Genomic DNA, 25,629 nt, shown 5'->3' on the forward strand with positions numbered 1-25,629 from the left:
AGTGGGTTATACTAATAACAATAAGGGGTTACACTAGTAGTATAGGGGCCTAACATGCCCCTCTCCTTCAAAAAGCGTTGTCCTCAACGCTTGAGTAGTTCTTGATGCTTCTATATAAAATTCTTGTCCTCCCATGTGGAATATTCAGCGGGTAAGTTCTTCCACTTGATGAGATACTCTAAAATTGATCGATTTCGTAGCTGTCAGGTTCTTGTTTCTGTGACTGCTCCAGGTTCCAATATGATTTTTCCTTCCTCTTCAATTTCTGGCAATATTGCTTGAATTGGGATCTTTTGCAACTTTTGAATAAGTGGCCATACTTCTTCGTTCTTCTTCCATTCATCCGTTGCTTTTTTTATCCAATTTGGTTGGATAATATAAATAGCACAAAACAATGCTTCCACATCCTCATCCTTGAAGCGTCTTCCCATTCGGTAAGGTCGCCATTTTTTAAGTGCATGTAGTATTGCCAACATTTCCTTCTCATAAATAGCTTGCTTGAGATGTAGCAGTAAAAATACCCAATCACTCACATCAAAACATTTTTCACTATGATATTGATCTACCTGTTGTTTCATTTGATTTTGCACCGAAGTGGCATTATCCTTTAAAAGTTGGAGAACTTGCTGTTGATGCTCGATATGATCTTTCTCTACTTGAACCTTTTTCTTCTTGATATGTCCTTCTATCTTTTGAGGAGTGGTAATTTCTTCCAGTCATTTACAAGATATGGTCAGATTCATTTCTTGATGCTCGATGTGATCTTTCACTTCTTGAACATTTTTCTTCTTGATGTGTCCTTCTATCTTGATAGTTTGAGGAGTGGTAATTTCATCCATTGAATTACAAGATATGGTTGGATTCATTTCTTCTTTCTCGATGTGATCTTTCACTTCTTGCACCTTTTTCTTCTTGATATGTCCTTCTATCTTGAGAGTTTGAGGAGTGGTAATTCTTGCCAATGCTTTACAAGATATGGTCTGATTCATTTCTTCTTTCTCTGGGGTGCTGTCCTGACATATATCCTCTTCTTTAGATGTTTCTTGATCCTTTTCTTCCTCCTCTTCATATTCTATGTAAAATAATTTCTTCTCAGCACACCTATGACCTTTAGTGCATTTGCTATCACAATTGTAACAAAGCCCTTTTTCTCTTTTTTCTTCCAATTGTTGTGGTGTAACCCTTGTAGGTTGTGGAAGGCTAGGAGAAACAACACTTCCATCTTTATATTTGTGAGGGGTATGCTTCCTGGTTTCCATAATTTTTCTTTCCATTATGTCACAAAGCCCTTTTACTCTTTCCAATTGTTGTGGTGTTGCTCTAAAGAAGGTGTTGCTCTTTATATCCTCATAATGTGCTATCATTTCCTCCGTGAAAATTGACCACGTAACAAGTTTTTTACGAGAACAAAGCCCTTTGTACCATAAAAATTGGTCTGGTTCTAAATAGGAAGATGCAATACATACCTTTTGTAACAGTTGTACACCATGTATATCAAAATATTGCTCCATCTGAAGTATCCAATTTACCGGATCCTTGCCATCAAACTTCCTCATCTTGCTTTTTCTTGATTTTATAAGCTCTACCTTGAAACGACCGTAACTCTGTACTTTCGGATCTTTAAGTTCTGAACTTGTGACCTGTAGTAGCCCTCTTTGTCCTCTTTCCAATGCCACAAGTCTGATCCAAATTGGATTCTCCAAGAAACAGTTATGCACAATCTCCCGCAGTGACCTGATTATAGACTAGTTCAGTAGAGCGAACTTGTATGAAGTGCCACGTGTCACTGTTTCAACCTTTGACTCTAAAAAATATATAAACCGAAACTGCAGTCCGTCCTCTTTCTGTACCTTCTTACGAAATTTCAATCCGATGCTCAGAAAGAAAGTTATGACGATTTTCCCCAGGTCACCTATTTTGAGTGTAATTCAGGAGTCTGCAAAAAGACCGACTTCTGAAGATCATATCTCCGAAAATATCGCACAAAATGATCTAAAATTCGAACCCAAGGTTTAACGCGAATTCTTCTCAAATGGGTTTTTTTTGCGACTTCGGAAACATCACAGAAAAAAAGTTATAGAGAAAATGCCACGATGACCTGTTTGGAGTAGCGAAACCCTAGAATCTAAAGTTCTGATACCAAATGTTATGAAACCAGCTCACAAAAAGATAGAAAAGAGAGATCCACGCCTTAGAATTCAGCCTCTTCGAGGGGGCAACCTCCTTTACATTACATAAATGAACAATTCTTGGATGATACAAATGAAAATACCTCCTTTCTATATATAGGAGTCTAAGTGGTCCCAATACAATCAAAGCCTACATAACAATAATATTGTAGGGCACAATAGTAACAATGGTGGGCTTCTATGTGGCATAATAGTAACAATATGGGCACTACATGGGTACATCAATATAATAAGTGGGTTATACTAATAACAATAAGGGGTTACACTAGTAGTATAGGGGCCTAACATCAAACAATGGAGGTGAATATTGCAGCAAAGAGTTTGATAGGTACTGTTCAGAGCATGGAATTCGCAAAGGTACAAAGCTATACTTGTGGTGGAGGGGTTTACATAGAAGAAAGGTATTGATTTTGATGAGATATTTTCTTCTCTTGTTAATATGACTTCAATCAGAACTATGTTAAGTCTAGTAGCAGTTGAAGATTTGCATCTTGAGCAGTTAAATGTAAAGACATCCTTTCTCCATGGTGATTTGGAGGAAGAGATATATATGCAATAGCCACAAGGATATGAGGTAAAAGGGAAGGAGAAACTAGTGTGCAGGTGGAAGAAGAGCTTGTATGGCTTAAAAAAGGCTCCAAGGCAGTGGTATCGGAGCCAAAGGTCTCGAGTTCGAAACACACCTGGCTTGCGTTGAGGGGGGAGATTGGTGTGCTCCCCGTTAATGGCGGTGTTGATCCAATGCTCCCGTGTGTTTTGTGGCATATGCTTAACACTTTCGATGTGTCTGTTTACTAACACCTATGGGTTTTGGTGTAATGACAATCGACACTCCAACACTGGGGGGGGGAGACTATAATTCTTTGGAGCCCCTCCAGGGCGGGGATTCAAGGGAAACACCCCTGAAGCAAAATAATAGATGGAAAACTGCCTTGTAAAAAAATGTAATTTCGTAGTCAATTTCGGTTGTTCATTAGGCAGAATATTTGACGGTAGAAGTTATGTTAATTTAGGTTTTTTTTGCCTTAGAAGGAAACCCTCATTTTATATGAGGGAATTGTGTGGCTGTATTATTATTATGTGTGAGAAAGAGAGAGAAGACTGTATCAGAGTGCAGAGGAAATTACAACGAATTTGATGTAGGTTGTCTCTCTTCATTTTGCTGGATAATATAAAAGGAAGGATTGGCTATTTCTTCATGGATGTAGCCCAAATTGGGTGAACCACGTATATCCATGTCTCTCCTCAACAAAATGGAGTAGTAGAAAGGATGAATAGAACTGTTCAACAAATGGCTCGTGCTATGCTAGATGAATCTGGAACTCCTGCAACCTTTTGGGGTGAGGCTGCATTCGCCGTTGTCACTATTCTCAACCAAGCAAATGTTCGAGTAAACAACACTCAAACTCCATATGAAAATTGGTATGGTAAGATTCCTACTGTAAAATACTTCAAAGTTTTTGGAAGCAAATGTTACATCAAAAGGATTGATGAAAAACTTGGTAAGTTTGAACTCAGAGTAGATGGAGGTATTCTTCTTGGCTATCTTCCCTAAGTAAAGGATATAAATGTTATAATAAAAGACTCGGGAAAATTATTGAAGGTATTGATGTTGTGGTTGATGAAGCATGCAAAAATCCAAAACAGATAAAAACCAAAGATTATGACAATGAAGAAGATGAGGATTATTTTCCCACATCAAATCACACTGATTCTGAAGAAGAAACCAATGAAGCACCAGAAGAAGAGATAACGATAGAAGAAAAGACTCCGTCCAGGTATGTTATAAAAAATCATCCATAAACTCATATTTTGGGCGAAAAAGGGGTAGGTGTGCAGACAAGAAGAACCATTGCCGAAGCCTCAATCTATTTAGCATTACTATCTTCCACCGAACCACAAAATGTAAATGAAGCATGCAGAGATGAATGTTGGGTCAAGGCCATGAATGAATAACTTGAGAAAATTGAAAAGAATAATACTTGGGAATTAGTTCCTAGATCTCATGACAAGAATATCATAGGAACTAAATGGATATTCAAAAACAAGCTAAACGAAAATGGAGAATTTATTAGAAACAAGGCCAAACTTGTTTGTAAAGGATATGCTCAACAAGAAGGTATAGATTTTGAAGAAACTTTTGCACCTGTTGCTAGACTTGAAGTTATAAGAATGTTTCTTGCTCTTTCTAGTTTTCAGAAATTCAAAGTATACCAAATGGATGTAAAATCTGCCTTTCTTAATGGAGACTTAGAAGAAGAAGTCTATATTGAACAACTAGAAGGATTCGTTCTTGGAAATGATGCAAAACTTGTATGCAAACTCAGAAAAGCTCTCTATGGACTTAAATAGGCTCAAGGGCATGGTATTACCGTCTTGAAAAATATCTTCACCAACAAGGTTTTTCAAAGGGGTCAGCAGATAGTGATCTATATACAGAGATGGACACTGGTAAATTACTAATAATTGTTGTGTATGTTGATGATATCATTTTTGGTAGAAATGAAGAATCCATGAGTCTGAATTTTTCTTTAGTAATGCAGCAAGAATTTGAAATGTCCTTGCTTGGTGAGAGTACCTATTTTCTTGGTCTACAAGTTCAACAAAATAAAGATGGTATTTTTCTCTCACAAACCAAAGATCTCAAACATATCCTGAAAAAGTACGGCATGGAGGATTCTAAACTAGTATGTACTCCAATGGTAACATGATGCAGTCTTAGCTCAAATGATGAATCAGCAGCAGTACATCAACCAACTTACAGATCCATGATTGGCAGTTTGCTTTATCTAGTAGGTACCCGAATGGACATCGTGCATGCAGTGGGAATAGTTGGAAGATTCCAAGCAAATCCAAAAGGAATCACACCTTCATGCAATCAAAACAATTTTCAAATATCTTCAAGGAACACAAAAATTTGGCTTATGGTATCCTAGAGATACATATCTTACACTTCATGCATATACAGATGCAGATTGGGCAGGAAGTGTTGATGACAGAAAAATCACTAGTGGTGGTGCATTCTATATGGGTTCCAGGTTAGTGTCTCGGTTTAGCAAGAAATAAAGCTCAATTGCATTATCTACAGCTGAAGCAGAACATGTGGCCATTACATCTTGCTACACACACCTACTTTGGATGATGCAAACCTTGCAAGACATTTAGATCACATGTATTCCAGCCATCTCCATTCTATGTGATAATACAGGTGCCATCAATATTTCAAAGGATCTAGTCATGCACTCTAAGACCAAACACATACCCATCAAATATCATTTTCTACGTGAACAAGTGCTTGAACAAAAGGTCAAATTGGAGTATGTTCCTTCCAAAGAACAGGTTGTTGATATTTTCACTAAACCACTCCCCAGAGAGACATTTGAATATCTCGGGCAAAAGCTGGGAGTAGTTTTTGCATCATCCTGCTGTTAAATCCTATTTTTCAGAGAAAGGTGGTTAAAACCGAGTTTCATGAAGCATAGTCGCGTACATATGCGAGTTTCTGTGGGAACAGTCGCGTATATGTTGGTTTAAAGAAAAGCAGTAGGCTAGATTCAGGAAAAAGGGGTCTTCTATGGTTCAGTCGCTTATCTGCTCTGTTTGATGATGGTATGGCACAGGTTCAGGGGGAGCATATGCTTCTAATAATGCATTGATTGGAATTATCTTAGAAGATATTGGTACAAATTTGCATAATTGTCTTGATTTAGGTGACTCTTTTGATGATGGAAATATACAGGTTGCTGATGTTGCTGATAGGTGCTTATGGTGCAAATAATATATGGTGTATGATAGTTGATTACTATAATGGTCTTGCTTAGGTCTTTGGTCTAAATGTCATGTATATCTTTTAAAGACCCATGATTCATATGATGTAATTTGTAACCCCACTATGCATGGGAAGGATGATGTAATAATTTCTATTTCAGTCATGTATAAACTTTTGGTATATCCCCACTTGGTTGGGTGGATGAGTCAAATTTGGTATATCCCTACTTGGTTGGAATATGGATGTATGTATGAGTCATTGGTGATAGGAAGGTCATTTGTGATGTATGTAGTCATGTTCTTCTTTTAGAACATATTTTTGTAGACTTTGCTTATGCTCAGGGGGAGCATGGACTCAATCATGGGAGCTCAATCAGCACACTTCAGCATATCAGAGAATTCAGCATGCACTCAAGGGGAGCATGACCCTTTTCCCTTGATGTCAAAGGGGGAGAGTGACTTGGTGTGGTTGTTGGCATCAAGTCCAAAGGGGGAGAATGTTGGCATTATGATGTATGTGTTGTACTTGATGGAAACCCACTTGTAGCAGAACAAATCACCTGTATATGGTAACTAGATGAATCTACAAGAGAGATATCAGATGTGACAGAATGCATGACAATAGTGTTTACAAATGTGATGAAATGCAGGGCAGCTTCAAGGAATCAGTTCAGAAGGCAACTCTCTTAGATGAAAGTATAACAGGTAAACAACAAAGAATTATAGATCAGTCTTCATAGAATGAAGAAAAGAGGTATAGCAGGTTCACCATTGACCAAGCTGCGTATACATGCAGGTTCACTGTATACAAGCCGCATATACGTACACACGCACTTTCATAGAAAGAAAACTGCATATACCTTGGAAAACTAAATTTAATGGTCCATTGTATTTTGATCCATGGTATTTGTCCAAGGTATCGGGTCCGAGGTAGTGACCCCAGGTATTTGGTCCAAGGTATTGGTCCTAGGTGGTTTTGGTCCATGGTATTGAGAAAGGCCTAAGATTATAAAAGGAGGAGAAGATCATTAGGCCAGGGTGTGCAAGTATTGAATATATAATGAAGTGTGAGATCTAATATGCAGGTTATTGGCTTATGTTGTTGTGCTTGATCTGAACCAAGGATGAACCTTAGTGTTTGATGAAGGATAAGATCCAATGATGTATCAGGATCTCAAGGCTTGAAGTGAGTTATCTTTATGTGGTTTTATCATTTATCTGAATAAGTGGCACATGTTGTAGTCTGTAAATACGATGATCTGGGTTTGACTGAAGTCTGGAATAGCTATAATGTTTAAATAATCATTTATAGATTTGTATGTAGGTTCACTTTAGGAATAGAGCATATACATGTTGGTTCTGCATATCAAAGCAGCGTATACATCATAAATTTGATTTACAGATTTGTACGCTGGTTCGCCTTGAGGAAAGTGCGTATGCACGTAGGTTCGACACATGAAAGTAGCGTATACCTTATAAAATATGTTTTAGTTTCTTCTGTTTGCTATTGCAGTGTTTTGGGTTCTGGCTTGGGTTTTGGTTACTATATTCTTGTAACAACATTCTGAATGATCAGATTGATGGAGTGATTGATAGATTTGGTTGTAAAAGGAGATTGGTTGATGCAGATATATTTTATAATTGATTGATGTAATTGATGGATCCAGTCTGAAAATTTATGAAACGTGGTCCCTGGAAGAAAATGGAAGGTTGTAGCCTTCTCTAGGCCGGCATCTACGTACTAGTAAACATATCAGCTAATACAAGAGCTAGGGGGTCGTAGCTCCATTCCAGTAGAAGCTGGAGAATGAGAGAAGGTTGTAGCCTTCTGCATGTAGAAGCCTGAGTACTAGTATAAGACTGCACCAGTACAAAATTGTAAACATAATTATCTTATTATTAAAAGAAGACAAAGACGATTGCAACAGGTGGTTTTCACCCACATTGGGTTTCCACCTTATATCCTGGTGTTCATGTGTGTTACTTATGTGTGATGCTTTATTCTATTTTTGAATTCCTGATATGCTGGTTAAAGTTCAATGCATGATAATTTGGGTAAATCAAAAGATCTTTGCATATACGCTCATTGCATTAAGTACAATTACGTATACACACTAGTTCAATAAGTTGACGTAGCGTATACAAATCAGTTTTGAAAATTAAATTATTGATATGATAATACTAATGCACCCCCCTCTCAGTATTATTTCCAACAATCGACGATCAGCATATCGGCGATCGGCGGATCGGCGGATCAACGATCGATGGATTGGCGTATCGGCGATTGGAATAACCAAAGGGAAGACCCCCGAGCCTGTTGCGATAGTGACATGCGATAAAGGGCCGGACCCGAAGTAGTCCAAGTTGGACATTACAATTCTTAATGAACCCTAGTTGACAAATTAAATGGTTTTTACTTTATTAGATTATCCTAAAATTAAGGAAACCATATAAAAACATCGTTAGCGTATCATTGAACATGTAGGAAATAAAGAACTGAGTGGAGCAATTGAATTATATTTGAGATACAACATGCATTATGGTTTTGAAAGAATGTGTATTATGAATCACTCACAAATTTAGTATGATTTTTGAATTACATAATCATGTAAATTTGACTACATAAATGTAGACATACTTATTACACTTTGTTTTTTTGTAGATGGAACATTATAAGGAAAAACATAAAAAACAATTTGATTAAGAAAACTTAGGTTAAATAACCAAAGTACAATATCACCTACTAGTGAATGAAGAAATGAGGTATGCAAATAGTTCAAGCGATGAAAACAATTAAAGTTATGATTAATAATCAATATAATTGAATGTTACTACGAGTTGAATGTTTTGGAATATTTCTATGTGAAAAACAAGGATTTTGTTTAGTGTAATCCATAACATATTTTCCTAATTACATGAGGACATGTTACCAATAACTATAACAATCACATATTAACGTTTTGTTTAATGTATTGGAGATATTGTTTGAATTGGATGTGGATAGGCTACTAATAAGTGTAACAATTACATATTGGTTGCATTTTGATTATTGTGAACTTTTACGTTGTCCCATTTTTTATGGCATTGGGTCTCTTATTTATATATAATAAAATGGGGTTCTAATAATATTTCTTTGCCCGATGTTGTAAAATGTTGTGTTACCAATTAATTAATATACAAATGCTTTACATTGTTGCAAATAACATGGTTTAGAATTTGTTGGATAACACGTGAATGGAATTATTATATCAAAACACAATAATTAAGATATAAAAGCCATCATTATTATAAAAATGATTTGATTTTAAGATCATTAATTGAAAATTTATAAAAAAAACAATTAATTAAAATATATTCATTTTTGCATATTGGTGCTTTATATTATTTTGAACTCACTCAACATTGTCTGCTATAAATAGACATGGATGTGTTTTAACGAGTAGCACATCTTGGTGCTTAGTAGTTAAAATAATGCACCAATGATTAAGAATGTGAAAGCACTACTATTTTAAACAACATACACATAATCATATTTATCTCAGAATTATTGCAATATATGATAATCTTCGAGCCTTCTCTCTTTGTTGCTTGCTAATTCTAATATATGTATAACATATAATTGGAACCGTTTTTGGTATCATTTCTTCAACTTCATTGTTGATACTTGTCTCATAACCATAACTTTGGATATTGATCTGAAAATGGAATGTACTTGTTTAAGGGTGCAAGGTATCCATTTCCCATAATTGCAAATGTGAGCTATACACTCCAAGTGACCTCTGAAAATGTGAAAACTTATTATTTCTTATATAGAGATAGACTGTAGGGGCATTCACCGGACATGTCACCTCTAAAGAGAGGATGAGTTCTAGAGGCTACCTGGCCCTCTACAGGCTCTGCCTAAAGAAATAACAAAGTAAACACTTAGAAGTCTTTGACATACACATACTTGAAGTTTGAGGTCTTGCGGAATAAGACAAAATAACTTCCCGCAGCTGAATAGGTGATTATGTGTGTATGCAAGGTATATTTGTTGTTTAACACTTTATATCAGTTTTGTTTAGCATATCATCTTCAACAAATAAAGCCATCAAAATGATAAGGCAGTTCACCCCTTCTGGGCTACATCTGCTGGACCAAGCCTTTCCAACTAGGCTTGTCCTCTCGTATTAAAAATGATACAAAGGCTAATACAAGAATATGAGTGTCTCGAAATACAAATCTGACTGTAAATACATAATCAGAAGGTAGGAATTAACTAAACATGCTCTTTCCCAAACACTAAACAGTGAAATTGTACCTTATACAGTACTTTCCCCAATTGGCCCTAGTGGCTCTTTAAACTTGCATGGAGAATTTCGAGGTGAAGATGACCTCAATTGGTTCTGAAACCTCTTCCATTAGACTCAGAAGGTCGAAAATAGCAGACATTGGCTTTTGAATCACCAAAAATGGATGAACACAGCCCCCAAACGGCTCAAGCACTGAAATGGCCTTGGTGGCCCTGAAAGCTTCCCTGAAGCTAAATAGTGAGAAGAATGCATCAACAGGAAAAACAAGCTGTAAAAATGGATTCAGAATGCTGAAAACCTTCAGGAATGACCTTCGTTCCACATTCACTGACTGCACAATTCCCAATGCAGCTCCCAAACTGATTTAGCCCTGGTGGCTCCTGGAACTTCCACGAAGAAAACACACCTGCAAATTACCTCAGATGGCTGTGAAACATGTGCCAATGGCTTCAGAAGGTCAAACATACCCAAAATCAAAAAACAATTCGTCCAAAACGGACTTTCCTAGCCAAAGTTATGGCCCATTAAAGATTTCCTCCAGTTTGGCCTAAAATCACTCCAGCTAAAACTGGCTAAATGCCAGATAACCCCGCTAAATATGGGGCGGCCGCCAAATTTGGCGCCACCACCAACAGATCCGCTAAATCTGCCATAACCGCCGGCTAACTACAGTTTAACTCCGCCATGTGACCGCAAATTCCGGGTTGGCTGTTTGCATGGGATTCCGTGCCAACGGTTAAGTCCTGGCGCCTGATTCTTGGCCTGAGGTCACGTGGTATGGGGGCTGGCCCCCTTCGGTGTCCCGCCCAAACGCAATACAACCTTTTAATATATTTTACTCCGCCAACAAGTCAAATCTGATCCCATTGGTGTGTTGGTAAGGTGATTGACTTGTGGGAAGGAGGTCGTGGGTTCGATCCTCCATCTGTCCAACAATTTTGAAATCCGCCCATACATGCTTGCTGACGTCATCCTGGGCCACGTGGCGACTTCTGAGCCTGCCATGTGGCAACCTGTGATTGGCTGCCCAAAAAGGAATATTCCAAGGAATATTCCAAAGAATATTTCGTGGAATATTCTTTTTTAAATTTTTTTGAAAAATTCAAAAATTAAGGGTTATTGGGCGATTTTGTTTTTGGCATAACTTTCTCATACGACGACCATTTTTTGAACCGTTTATGGTGCCGGAATCGGGAGGACGAGCTCTATCCGTTCGTTTAGGTTTGGACTAGTTCTGAGCACTTTCATTTTTGACCATTTTACGACACTTGGTCCTGAGCTCCTGATCACACCTCCCAAATGAGAAGGCTTTTGGTCCCCAAAAGCTTACTGAATCTCTGAACTAAACTGTAGAGCACTTGAGGAACGGAAAGATCCTCTTCCGTTCAGCCAAAAGAGCATACTGATGCCTAAAAATGTCCTGCCTTATCAACTGTCGTCATGGCAAATGTTGCTGCATAAACCAAGTACTCGTCGAATCCCGACCAAGTTCTTTCGCCAGACAAATCTAAAATTGCAGGAACCAGCAATGAAACTTGCTGATATATGAGCTGAAATATTCCTCTGAACATGTGGGCTTGCCAACTGTCATGATGCCCATCCATGGCACCTCCGCTCCAAAAGAAGAGTTACCTCCCAAATGAGAAGGCTTTTACAAAGATGAAACACTTCATCATTTCTCCTCTTTACAATCTTGGAGATCAAATTAACTTTTTCCAAGTCAATATTACATTACATGCATGGTTAAAAACAAAGTAATCAATCCTTTCAAGTTAATCACACATACATGTTTAAAATACAAGGAAATCATCATGATCCCTGTGCTCATGCATATCATTCTCATGCATGCAGTTTATCCTTCAACTTTCTCTTAAGTACAGTCATAAGTACAATGTCCTCAATCACATATACATGTACTTTCAAAGCTGAAATGAATATAAATTTCACTGCAATAGAGTGAGTCTCATACTCAGCTTTCCCATCCTACAACTTGCATTCCCTTAACAAAGAAATGCATTCAATCAAAAGACATGCAACTTTAATTGGATAAGAATTCTAACCATTTCTTACCAATCCATTTCAAAGGCGCTTCCTTTAACTGCACATCAATATCAACATGTGTATCATCCTGACACATATCAATGATGGAAACTTCCTTCCCATTCTTGCCATACTCTTCCTCCAATTTCTTCAATTTTCGTGGAAGCATTGTTGGATTCAGAGTCCAACACCTTTCAAAAGTATGCCCATGCTTATGGCAATAAGTGCAACACATGTTCATCTTCTTGACAGCATGATTTGCATTGTTCAATGGAACTTTGGCTTCTTGCTTCCTTTCCTTCAAAAGTTTCTTGTATGTTGCCATTCTTTTCCAACATCTAGAAACACTATGGTTAACCAAACCACAAAAAGAACATGCAATTCTTTTCCAATGCTTATGTGGAAATTTACCATGCTTTACATGATCAAAGGAAATATGATTGAAATTAGATTTATACCTTTTTCTTTCACCTTCATTACCTTCATGAGGAGGTGAATCAAATGAAGAAGAAGCTCCTTTTGGAACACCATCAATCCCTTCAATGGTTTTAGAGCTTTCACCACTTTCTTGTTCAAGTGCATGCTTATGCACACCTTCTTCCCGCAAAGCATGTTTCAAACTATTGCATTCCTCAAGGATACAACCTTTACAACCTTGAGATAGAGAATTGGAAATGAAACTCCTTCTAGGAATTGTTTCAACTACCTTCATGGCTGCTTTGGAACTTTCTCCATAAGATTGTCCATAGCCAAGACCTAAATTCTTAGGCCTTACCTCAACCATTATTGGCTCAACTATACCCTGTGCATGTTTGCCCAATCCTTTTCCTTCATATCCCATTTTGGACATCAACTTGGACCCTATGCCTCTGGTATGTTTCTCAAAAGAACCAACATCAACATTCTTATAATAATTTGAAGACAAACTAGAATTGTTTACCTCTTCTTCAAGCTGATACTTGGCTAAGGATTCTTTGGCAACAAGGAGTTGTGTCTCCAACTCATGCATCCTTTCCAGATTCATGTTTGCAATATGAAGTTGGCCTTCCATTTCCTGCAATTGGTCAGAAAGCAACTGCTTCTCTTCCCTCATGGAATTCAACTGCTCTTGAAGTCTAGAGCTCTTTCTTTCATCCTCATACATTTATCTCACCATATTCATCATGATGAAAAATTCTTGCTTCAAGCCTTCATAAAAAAATCTTGTAAAGGAGGACGATTTTGAGAACTCACTTATGGGTCATTATAAAAATGAACAAAAGAGCTTCAACAAACTCAAACAACAAGTAGTTTGCAGAATAATAAAGCAGTCAATCTTCAACACTGCTTAAGACACCTTTCAAGCTACACAATCAAGCTAGTGATGTCAGTCAAGCAAACCTAGTGCTCTGATACCATCTTGATCTGAAAATGGAATGTACTTGTTTAAGGGTGCAAGGTATCCATTTCCCATAATTGCAAATGTGAGCTATACACTCCAAGTGACCTCTGAAAATGTGAAAACTTATTATTTCTTATACAGAGATAGACTGTAGGGGCATTCACTGGACATGTCACCTCTAAAGAGAGGATGAGTTCCAGAGGCTACCTAGCCCTCTACAGGCTCTGCCTAAAGAAATAACAAAGTAAACACTTAGAAGTCTTTGACATACACATACTTGAAGTTTGAGGTCTTGCGGAATAAGACAAAATAACTTCTCGTAGCTGAATAGGTGATTATGTGTGTATGCAAGTTATGTATATTTGTTTTTTAACACTTTATATCAGTTTTGTTTAGCATATCATCTTCAGCAAATAAAGCCATCAAAATGATAAAGCAGTTCACCCCTTCTGGGCTACATCTGCTGGACCAAGCCTCTCCAACTAGGTTTGTCCTCTCGTATTAAAAATGATACAAAGGCTAATACAAGAATATGAGTGTCTCGAAAGACAGATCTAACTGTAAATACATAATCAGAAGGTAGGAATTAGCTAAACATTCTCTTTCCCAAACACTAAACAGTGAAATTGTACCTTATACAATACTTTCTCCAATTGGCCCTAGTGGCTCTTTAAACTTGCATGGAGAATTTCGAGGTGAAGATGACCTCAATTGGTTTTGAAACCTCTGCCATTAGACTCAAAAGGTCGAAAATAACAGGCATAGGCTTTTGAATCACCAAAACTGGATGAACACAACCCCAAACAGCTCAAGCACTGAAATGGCCCTAGTGGCCCTGAAAGCTTCCTTGAAGCTAAAAAGTGAGAAGAATGCCTCAACAGGAAAAACGAGCTGTAGAAATGGATTCAGAATGCTGAAAACCTTCAGGAATGACCTTCGTCCCACATTCACTGACTGCACAATTCCTAATGCAGCTCCCAAACTGATTTGGCCCTAGTGGCTCTTGGAACTTCCACGAAGAAAAAACACTTGCAAATGACCTCAGATGGTTGTGAAACCTGTGCCAATGGCTTCAGAAGGTCGAAGATACCCAAAATCATTTTTTTTTGTCCAAAACGGACTTTCCTAGCCAAAGTTATGGCCCATTAAATATTTCCTCCAGTTTGGCCTAAAATCACTCCAGCTAAAACTCGCTAACTGCGAGATAACCCTGCTAAATATGGGGCGGCTGCCAAATTTGGTGCCACCGCTAACAGATCCGCTAAATATGCCATAACCGTCGGATAACTGCAGTTTAACTTCGCCATGTGATCGCAAATTCCGGGTTGGCTATTTGCATGGGATTCCGTGCCAACGGTTAAGTCCTGGCGCCTGGTTCTTGGCCTGAGGTCACGTGGTATGGGGGCTGGCGCCCTTCGGTGCCTTGCCCAAATGCAATACAACCTTTTAATATATTTTACTCCACCAACAAGTCAAATCCGATCCCATTGGTGTGTTGGTAAGGCATTTTACTTGTGGGAAGGAGGTCGCAGGTTTGATCCTCCATCCGTCCAACAATTTTGAAATCCGCCCATACATGCTTGCTGACGTCATCTTGGGCCACGTGGCGGCCTCCGAGCCTACCACGTGGCAACCTGTGATTGGCTGCCCAAAAAAGAATATTCCCTAGAATATTCCAAGTAATATTCTATGGAATATTCTTTTTTTAATTTTTTTTTGAAAAATTCAAAAATTAAGGGTTACTAGGTGATTTTGTTTTTGGCATAACTTTCTCATACGGCGACCGTTTTTCGAACCGTTTGCGGCTCCAGAATCGAGAGGACGATCTCTATCCGGTCGTTTAGGTTTGGACCAGTTCTGAGGACTTTCATTTTTGACCATTTTACGACACTTGGTCTTGAGCTCCTGATCAGATATACTCTTGAGGAACCTAGGATGCCCATTATCATCCACACATTCCAAAGTCTTGTTGTGGAATTCCAGCTTAACACTATCTCTTACTAGCCAATCCATGTTGATCAAGATATCATATGAACCTAGGTGTAACATGTTCACTGTTTCTTACATATGTATCCCATTCATTTTGATTAAGAATGTCTCCACCAACTTAGTCACCTTCCTTTTTGTCCTTGTAGCTAACTAAACTAGCCGCAATTTCTTATGAATATTTTTTCTAAAGGACACAAACATCAACAACTTGGGGCACAACATAACTAAGGTTAGCTATAAGGTCAATCAAAATAGAAACATAAGAAATTATACCTTTTACTTGAACCATAGATGCCTCGTTGTCTACTTGTTGATTGTCCACATTTGCATCGATTCAAGGAATCACTTGTGCTACATCATTCATTGTAGTAGCTTCTTGCACTTGATAAATCCTCCTCTTTCTATCATCTAGTTTGTGGGGACAATCTTGTAGTATATGCTCTTCTCCATAGCCCCAACATTTCAAGGGTCCCTTTTATGATGCCTTGTCTTTCCTTCCATGGTTTATGTCATCTGTGCCAATTTGCATGGGGTAGTTCTACTGGAATTTGCTTTTGGTTTGGTAACTCATATTTGTACCCTTTCCTTATGTTGCTTTGATTTAAATATTTTTTTCTTTGATCCGATTTTTGTATTTTTTATCGTATCATCCAAAGCCCTGGGCTTATCAAATTCTATCCAATCCTCATAGGACTTAGGTAGTCCATTGAGAAAGCACCAAAAAAATTCACCTTGTCATCCTTGATATATGGCACATAACACAACAAATTCAAAAATATATTGCTAGCTTCCCTAACTTCAAGTCATGGAATTCCTTGATCTTCCCCTCATAATATCTTTCTCACAAAGGTTTGCTCCCAAAATATTTGTTGAATTGCTTCCAAGTGATCTTTCTCTTACTATTTTCTTTTACACTCTTAAGGTATTCCCACCATATGGAAGCTCTTTCACTCATGTTGATGATTTGCACTATGGCCTTCATATTCTTGAGATAAAGTGTTTCTTTAATCCCAATAGCTAGGAATTTGCCTCTTCACATTTCTTGATTTTACCATCGAAGGTGGTGTTGAGCTACATACATAAAATATTTTGCACAAACCATTGCGCCATTATCATGATTTCTCCTCCTAAAAAGACTTAAAATAATACACCTAAAACAACTAAAATTGTAAATCTTAAGTAAGTGGGGTCCCTTAGATAAATAAGAAATATTGACATGACATCATTGTATAATTTCATGTTTTTTTCTTCACCTCAACACGTGGCATTATAAGTTATATATGGTTATGATGCATACTTTCCATATATGGGTTCAAGATTTTAATTACTCTGATGATATTGATACATTTACAAGATTGAAAATTAAAATTTCATTGTGAGTGCTTTTTCATTGCAATTCAATAATTAATCTTTATTTAGCAATCTTGTTGCATAGCATAATCCCATATGCATAATACATAGTATTAATAAAAAAAGGATTAAGCTCCAATCTAATGATCTGGTTATATCTATGATATATATGTATGGATATGAAAGTATATTTTCTATGATATATATGTATGGATATGAAAGTATATTTTTCTAAAAAAGGTTAGGATAACGTTGGCCTAGCCCTAAAAAACATTGGAATATGATCATAAAATTGTTTCAAAAGCATGTCTAACCACCCCCGTTGGTGTTGTAGGCACACGTGTAAAGATCTTAATCACATATCATGAAATGTCAAAACATGCAAGGTTGTCCTTGTAAGTATTATAATATGGTTGTTTATATTCAAACTTTAACATGACTCAGCCAACATTGTTGGCCCATACACTATGCTTTTTTAAAGGGCATAAGGCACATGATATTACAGAAGAATAAGCTTCTGGAAAGTGGTGTGCCCACCCAGCATTCTCAACATATATGCCAAATGGTGCATGGTGTGAGATATATGATCGTGACACTATATGCAACACACTATTTGCAAAAAAACACAGATGAATCATAAGCCACACGTTATGAAATTTTCGTCAATGAGTATACAACACAAAGATTAATTTGATTGTGACCATGGCAGGAAAAACAACTTGCTCTGTCCAAGTAGTAAATACTCTCTGGAGTAAATAATATGTCCGTAATGACAGGTAGAAGTACTGAAAATCGATTCCAAATACCAAAATTTTAAAAACCGAAATTCATAAAAAACTTGCTTTCATATTCCTAATATCATCTAACACTACGTCCAGAAATTTAAATACCTCCGGCTTTCAACTGAAGTACAATTAAACCTGACAAACTCTCATTGTATACCTCTTATTCTAGAATGAAGGCTTGCAACTCTCTGGAATATTTTTCATGCTCTTAAAACTGCTCATAGGAACCGTCAACAACATATCAGAGGAAAATAAAATTCGTGCTCACAGGTATGACCAGAAATCAACCCCTCCTCTCTGATTAATTGTTTTCTATCAAATACTAGGCTTGTTCAGTCAGTTTGGACGTGATGCAAGGGTTAATCCCTCTCACGATTTTCCTATTTCACCATACCCTGTGTAAGATGTGGTGTTGTTTACATAATGTAAAATCTCTGCTTATTCATTATTACCCCATTTTTTTTCATGGTTTCATTTCCTGGGTTCATTTAGCAATGTTTCAATGGGGTTATGTGTCCTAGGGATGGCCATGACACGACCCACAACCCTAGTCCATGAATTGAACCTTCGGCCTTGTAAAGTCTCAAGCAAAACCAAACCTCAAAGCACGAAAACCCTGTGTCGTATAACTTTTGTGGGCAACACCGTTTATCTCTCATGGTCCTGAAAAGTTTCAGGAATAGTTTTGAAAGGGGTTTGTCTATATTGCCTCATGAGTCAGGTATAAGCCCAATCCTGCTACTCAACACACAACCCTTGCTATACATATATATTTACGAACTCTTACAATTTGTTCCTTCATTTTCGGGTTGTCATGCGTCCCTAGCCCATTTTCCAAATCCACAATGCACCTCAGTATTAGCTTGTTCCAGCCACCTCGTGGCCATGGATAGCAAAGTTCAGGCCTAAGAAATAGAACCAAACCAAAATTTGAAACAAATGATCACTCATTGTTTATAAGATTAAAAGAAATGGTTTATGTCTGCGCTAAGTCACATTGGGCCATGTACTGGTCTCATAGAGTCACTATACTCTTCTATTGCGAGCTCGTGATGTTTCTTTATAGCCTTGCTGGGATACATGGCCCCCCTCTAGCCGCACTATGATAATACATTCTTCACTCTTTAACCTTTTCAATGAGCCTTCGTTTTCCCAAAACGGATACCAGAAACTCAATTTATGGCCATGGGAAGTTAATGGCTTAGCCACTGTATATCTTGTGCGGAGATAGGGTTTGTGCGGAGAAATGGTTTGTGTGGAGATAGGGTTGTGCGTAGATAGGTTTGTGTGGAGAAATGGTTTGTGTGGAGATAGGGTTGTGGGTAGATAGGTTTGTGTGGAGGTTGTGTGGAGGTTAGGGTTGTGCAGAGAAAAGGTTGTGTGGAGGTTAGGGCTGTGCAGAGAAAAGGTTTGTGGAGATAAGGTTGTGTGGAGGTTAGGGCTGTGCAGAGAAAAGGTTTATGTAGAGATAATAATGTTCAAAGGAAATGGTATGAAAGTACAATTTAAAAGAAAAGGTTTGTGCAGAGATAATAATGTTCAAAGGAAATGGTATGAAAGTACAATTTAAAAATTGGTTAAGTATGGGATATGGTAAATATTTATGCAGAGAAAAGGTTTGTGCAGAGAAGGTTGTGTGGAGGTTAGGGTTGTGCAGAGAAAAGAGAAAAGGTTTGTGCAGAGATAAGGTTGTGTGGAAGTTAGGGGTTTGTGCAGAGATAATAGTGTTCAAAGGAAATGGTATGAAAGTACAATTTTAAAATTGGTTAAGTATGGGACATGGTAAATATTTATGTGGGGAGGGATAGTTATGTGCGGAAGAATATGAAGTGGGGTAAATGTTTTAAATAATTTAGAATTTTTTAAAGTTTGGGAGCTAAGATGTGTGAGGAGAAATAATGATATTTTTGGTATATGATTTTTATTTTTGATTCCGTAAAATGTTAGACAAAACTGAAACATAGGGCTATTTAGCCAGAAGATGGAAATTAGCAATTTATTTCTTTATACTATTTCTTTTTTCCTCTTCTTTTCAAAAGAAAAGTCATTCTTGCTGAGAAATTGGTTAAGTGATGTAGCTTTATTATAGATGCAAAATTTTGGGTCAACAAGTCTATATGTAACTTGTTAGTAAATTATCCATTATATGCAAAAACTATTTGTGATAATTTAAAATGTTTCATAGGAATACAGTGAAAACGTTTGAAAGCTATGTCATTTGTCACAACATTTAGAATATGGTTTTAAATGGCTTCATATATCTTTAATGAAAAAATAATTCTTACCTTACAACACCATGTTCAAATTTGATATGCATTTGAAGATTACAAACATAAAGTGAAGGTGAAGCAAGGTGAAACAATTATAAAACATCAGCGGCTCAAATTGACAAATCTAAGTGGTGAGGGTATTTTGATAGAGCTAGAGAAGGGACTCACCACTAGATGGTGGGTGCTACCTAAGTATTCAATTCATCATATCTAGAGCACGGTTAGACACCAGGATCAAATACTGTGAGAAAGATTCAAGTTATGAGTGCCCTAAACGTGTGCTACCTAAGTATTCAATTCATCGTGTGCTACCTAAGTATTCAATTCATCATATCTAGAGCACGGTTAGGCACCAAGATCAAATATTGTGAGAAAGATTCAAGTTATGAGTGCCCTAAACGTGATTATAAAGTAGATAAGAGGTGCTTATAGGATGGAAAGTTGGTTTTGATAAAAACGTTGAACAAGTGAAGGCAATGACATTGACATTCAAAGATATCATGTACCTAAATTCTTACAACTGGAATAAGGTACCTCATTGAAGATGGAATCAAGATATGACTTTGTTTGAGAATACATGTAGCAAGATGGAATTAAGATATGCTTTTGTTTGAGTTCACATGTAATGTTATTATTGATGAGGATTGTTAAACTTCATTGCGAGTTGGGTTATTAACAATGATGATGATGATTGTTAACATCTATATCAACTTTGGTCTATAAAACTTCAAAAAGAAAATGGTAAGGAGTTAATTGATTTACTTTAAAGTTTTATTCATATATAAAGAAAATTCCCTAAATCTTCGTAACTTTGATGAGATAAAAAGATAAAACAATTCATATTACAAATATTGTGGAGTTCAAAATATTTACTTGGCTGATAAAATAAGTTTATGAAACTTAGAAAAGAAGAAGTAAAGAATTAATTAATTTGCTTTGGAATTTTATTCCTTGTAAAAAATTTTCCTAAATTCTTATAACTTTAATGAAATAAAATAATAAAAAGTTCCAAATATTATAAAGTTCAAAATTTTTACTAAACTGATAAGATAAGTTTATGATGAATATTGTTTTTAGACCATAAATATATTATATTAAAAAATTAATACATTTCAAGTGAATATTAAGCACCCACACAGTAATCTTATGTTCCCTCTCTTTCAAAATAAAAAGTAAACCATTCATGGAAGTATATGATTTGCGGAAAGGATGTGTAAAATACTATTTTTTTAAATAAAAAATTATATATTTTCTTTAAGGAAAAAATAGATACATATATTTTATACTCCATTATATTTTACTGCGTGCAAAATTAATTAGGAACAAATTATAAATAAATTTATATACCATTTTAATAAACATTAAATTTGGAAATATTAAACTTAGATGGATCTGTACTACTGCCATATATACAAACACACACCATCTCATCATTTCGACGACATCATTTAAAATACGTGTGTACTATTGGTTTGTGAGTTAGAAGGGTAAGATTTCAGCGAAACTTCTGAATCGATTTTGAAAAGACCACATGGAGAATGCTTTCCTTAATCCATACACCAATATGAACCATTATCAATCAATGAAAAGTTGCAGAGCAGGGAAGGTTGTGTGTGACACAGATTAGAATGATTAAGGCTTGAGCAACTTGACAAACAAATCTTCAACATCCTTTGCATTAGACCATCCTTGCACTTCAGCCTTGACAAGATCACAGTTCTTGTGAATAAGCTTCCACAGAGGGTATCTGCCAAAACAGTAATCCACACCACATCTTCATAAGAACTTGACCAACATTAATATCACAGAAAGAATCTTGGGGAAGCAAGAATTTGGTTTAATGGTCTCACTTACTCTTCTCTGGGCAAAACCTGATCTCCAACCCTCAATTTCAAAGAAGGGCAGAAATCTCCACTTCCATCTCCTAGATAAATAAATTGCTTCATATCAACTGATTCCCCTTCCAAGCACTTTGGCATCATCTCATCTATTATTGTCCCCTGCAACACAGAACATTATCAGCATGCAATATTTTTAAAACAATTATTTGTACTCAGAGAAGAAAAGTGAGATGAATTTGGGTATTTGTGTGTATTCATTGGATGCATTTTCCATTGGGTGCAGACAATAGAAGCATAAATACATTTAAACACTGATCCAAATTCTTATCTCAAATCCAGACAATTAATTGTAAAGAATAAATAACTCTATATGTGCATATCAGACCTGTACATTATAAGTTATAGGTTCAAATTTACCTATCAAAACATGTGTTGTTATACTATATCACTAAGCATATAAGACCCCGGTTTAGATGGGTGTTTGCTAATATGTAACAGTACACAAGAATGAATACCTTGCACATATTAGGAGGGCAGAGGGTGCAGCCATGAGGGGGACCTTCAGTAAAGGGATGAAAAGGCTGAATCCTCAATCTCCCCTTCTCATCAACAAATGCTGGATTTGTCTTAATCTCAGTGAAGTATTGGAGCAAGTCATGGGCTTGAAGAATAGTCTTTATGAAGAACATATTAGCATCGCTCACAATTCGAAGTTCACACCTGCAACACAACAACAATCAAAGAATTTTTGATTACAATAAGTCAAGATTTCTTCAATGAAATCTATTAAACTTAAAAAGAGGAGAAAGAGCCATGCTATCATCACCCACCCCATGGAGAAGGCAAATTTGATTGCTCTTATCATTTCTGGGTACAGAGGAATAGTCTTCAAACTCTGTTCAATATCGCTTATAGTTTTCCCCTGGTCATGCAGCTCTTCCATCATTTTATCCTTCACCCACCAGCCAGCATATTAATTGCAGAAAAACTCAAGGATGCCTCTAGCATTTCTAGTAAAGCTGACTACGTGAGGATTCTAATGAGCACCTGCTGGTATGAATCTAACCAAACGCATAACAAAATTGGGCACAAGTTGCAGCAACCACTGAACTAACAAAAACTCAATCTCACATTACATGAAGATTAAAGTACGAATAGTAATTAGTTACCATGAGAGTATTCCATGGAAGGGTGGGGAGCAAAGCCTGGAAGAGCGGAGTGGCTCCTAGCTGTTCAATCACCCATGGATCGCTGTCACAGTCGATTATGGTTTGATCAAAATCAAATACAATCACTGTACCACTGCTCTTCATGCATCCCATAGCTGTAGGAAAATGGATAGTTAAAGCAGAGAGAAGATGAGAGAGAGATTTGTGTGTATGAAGAGGGATGTAAAAAGGGCCTTTTATAGTAGAACCACCACCAGGGAATATTAAGGTAAGGAAGCATATGCGAGGAGGATATTCACATGAATCCCAAAAGCGAGACATGACTCACTAATTTCTCGCGTGCTGTTCAATCTGCACCAACGAGCGAGGAGTCCATTACCACATGGACTTCTCCTGTGTAGCACAGAGCATAATATTCACAGCATATGCTTTGTTTTCTGTGGCTCCTCTGCTCCTTGTCTATTGTTTCTGTTAAAGTGATTCATTTGTTTATCGTTGGATTGGCTGTTGGATTGGCTTTCCAGGATTGGCCTTTGGATTGGCTTTTCACTTCATGTTTCAGAAAGGAGATTGGAGATATTCCGTAAGATTTTAATATGTTTGAGTAGTTCAGGAATTTCTTGACAGGCGTGGTGTACTTGTCTAAGGTCTCACATAACAACACATTTGAAAAGAAAAAGTAAAAGACAAAAAAAGAAAAGAAAAAGGGTGATATTTATTATTATATGTATGGGATGATATTGACTATTATATTTATGGGTTATAATTTTAGTAGAGATATGTTGTAATAAACTATTTATATTTATTTTAATAGATTATCTAGTTATGAATATGAATTTACTAAATGCAAGGTTAGATTAAATCTTTCAATATGTAAATTTATTTACGAGAGATTTTTGGGCATAAATCACAAGATTTGTCATTTGTAGACGCGATTCGAACCAAGCTTCATGAAAATGTAAAGAAAAATTTGCATTTCAAGAAATTTAATCTCTCTCAACACTTATTTCCTTCAATAATTATTTATAATACTATTTATATTATAAATAAATTTCACATTTCTATACATAAAATCATTCTTATTTTTAATTTTACTGAAATTTTTATTAGGAGTGAAATAATGTCATGTCAGGTTATAATTAAAAATATTAAAATAATAATTTAAATTAACAAATTAAAAATAATAATAACAATAGAAATTAATGTTGGCCATAATTAAAATACATCAATTTGCACATTAATTTTACATCACTTTATATTTCTGTATAAAGTTGTTGAAAATAAAAAATAATAATTTACCTTTTAGTACTAAGAAGAAATGTGATTTCTTCACTACAAATGAGTAAAAACAATAATTTATTTTTTACTACGATTAAGAAATGTAATTTATTCAATACTTAATATGGAGATGATAAGATATAGTATTATTGATATCACATAATGTGTAATTCATTGTACATTAAGTTTACATGTGATTTTTAAAATAAAAATATATTAATAACAAAAAATATTTTGTAAAATATTTCAATGTACATATCAAATAACATAATTTTATATCTACTTTAAATTAAAATAAAAAAATTCTTATATTTTTACGGTAGATGTGTAATTTATTTTATTTCTAATATGTAATTGATATATGAGATTTTAAAATTATCAATAACAAATTAAAGTTTAACATAGGTTATAAATAAAATATTTCAATACCTACGTTGAGTAAAAGATTTTAATATGAAACATATATAGAGAGAAAGATTGAGAGAATTCTTATTCCATTAATAGTTGTTTTCTAATTCAATGTATGAGGGATATTTGTAATTTTTGCAATGCTTAATATGGATTTCATATCTAATATTTAGAAAATATTAATAATAAAAACAATTAAATGTAATGTGGAAGATGTAAATTATAAATAAAATATTTCAATGTCAACTACATATCTATTATACCAGCCTAGATCCATCTCAACTCTAGATCTACCAAGGAGGATCAAATTTCTTACTCTAAAAGATGTTTGCATCTCAAGAGATTTGACCCCTCTATGCATTTGGTAGATCCAGAACTAAGATTGATAATTAATACATAGATATATTTATGAATTTTTTTCTTATTTTATATATATATATATACACACGTAATTGCAAAGCTTCTCTAAATGCAATCAATCAAATAGTGAGAGGGAATATATCTATATATATATATATATATATATAATTTGATGTCACATAAATTTTAAATCAACAAATTTAATTATGTTGAGTGTTTAATATATCAAGGTTTAAGATAGATACAAGTTGGTTTATGTATATATTTAACTATTTATTAAACAAAAAATAATGTAACATTATGCTATATTCATTTGTGACAAATCTTCCCATACTGAATTATTGTTTTATATTGTGACAAAACAAATACTTTTTTTTTTGCTGAAGCAAGAGCCGAACCTTCTATTTCATTAATTCAAAGGATAATTTAAAAAGTGTACATGCACCTGTCAGAAAGGATCAGGAGAACAGGTTCTCCTGTCAAGGACAAGGATCCTCCCACTACCTCAC

At 35.9% G+C, this 25,629-nt stretch overlaps 1 protein-coding gene across 1 annotated transcript; it reads right to left on the reverse strand.

Moving 5' to 3' along the window:
- Window positions 1-21,480: 21,480 nt before the first annotated feature.
- On the reverse strand, window positions 21,481-23,479 carry LOC149157163 (thiamine phosphate phosphatase-like protein). The gene is made up of 5 exons (XM_089445579.1): window positions 23,075-23,479; window positions 22,736-22,857; window positions 22,421-22,625; window positions 21,919-22,064; window positions 21,481-21,811 (listed from the first exon to the last, which is right to left on the reverse strand). The coding sequence occupies exons 1-5, from the start codon at window positions 23,393-23,395 to the stop codon at window positions 21,697-21,699; spliced, it is 909 nt and encodes a 302-aa protein (XP_089301705.1). The 5' UTR covers window positions 23,396-23,479; the 3' UTR covers window positions 21,481-21,696.
- Window positions 23,480-25,629: the final 2,150 nt, after the last annotated feature.

This window comes from Pinus tabuliformis, chromosome 9 (genome assembly GCF_031772625.1).
Source record: "Pinus tabuliformis cultivar Carrire ecotype Pingquan chromosome 9, CPIR1, whole genome shotgun sequence".
Lineage (NCBI taxonomy): Eukaryota > Viridiplantae > Streptophyta > Pinopsida > Pinales > Pinaceae > Pinus > Pinus tabuliformis.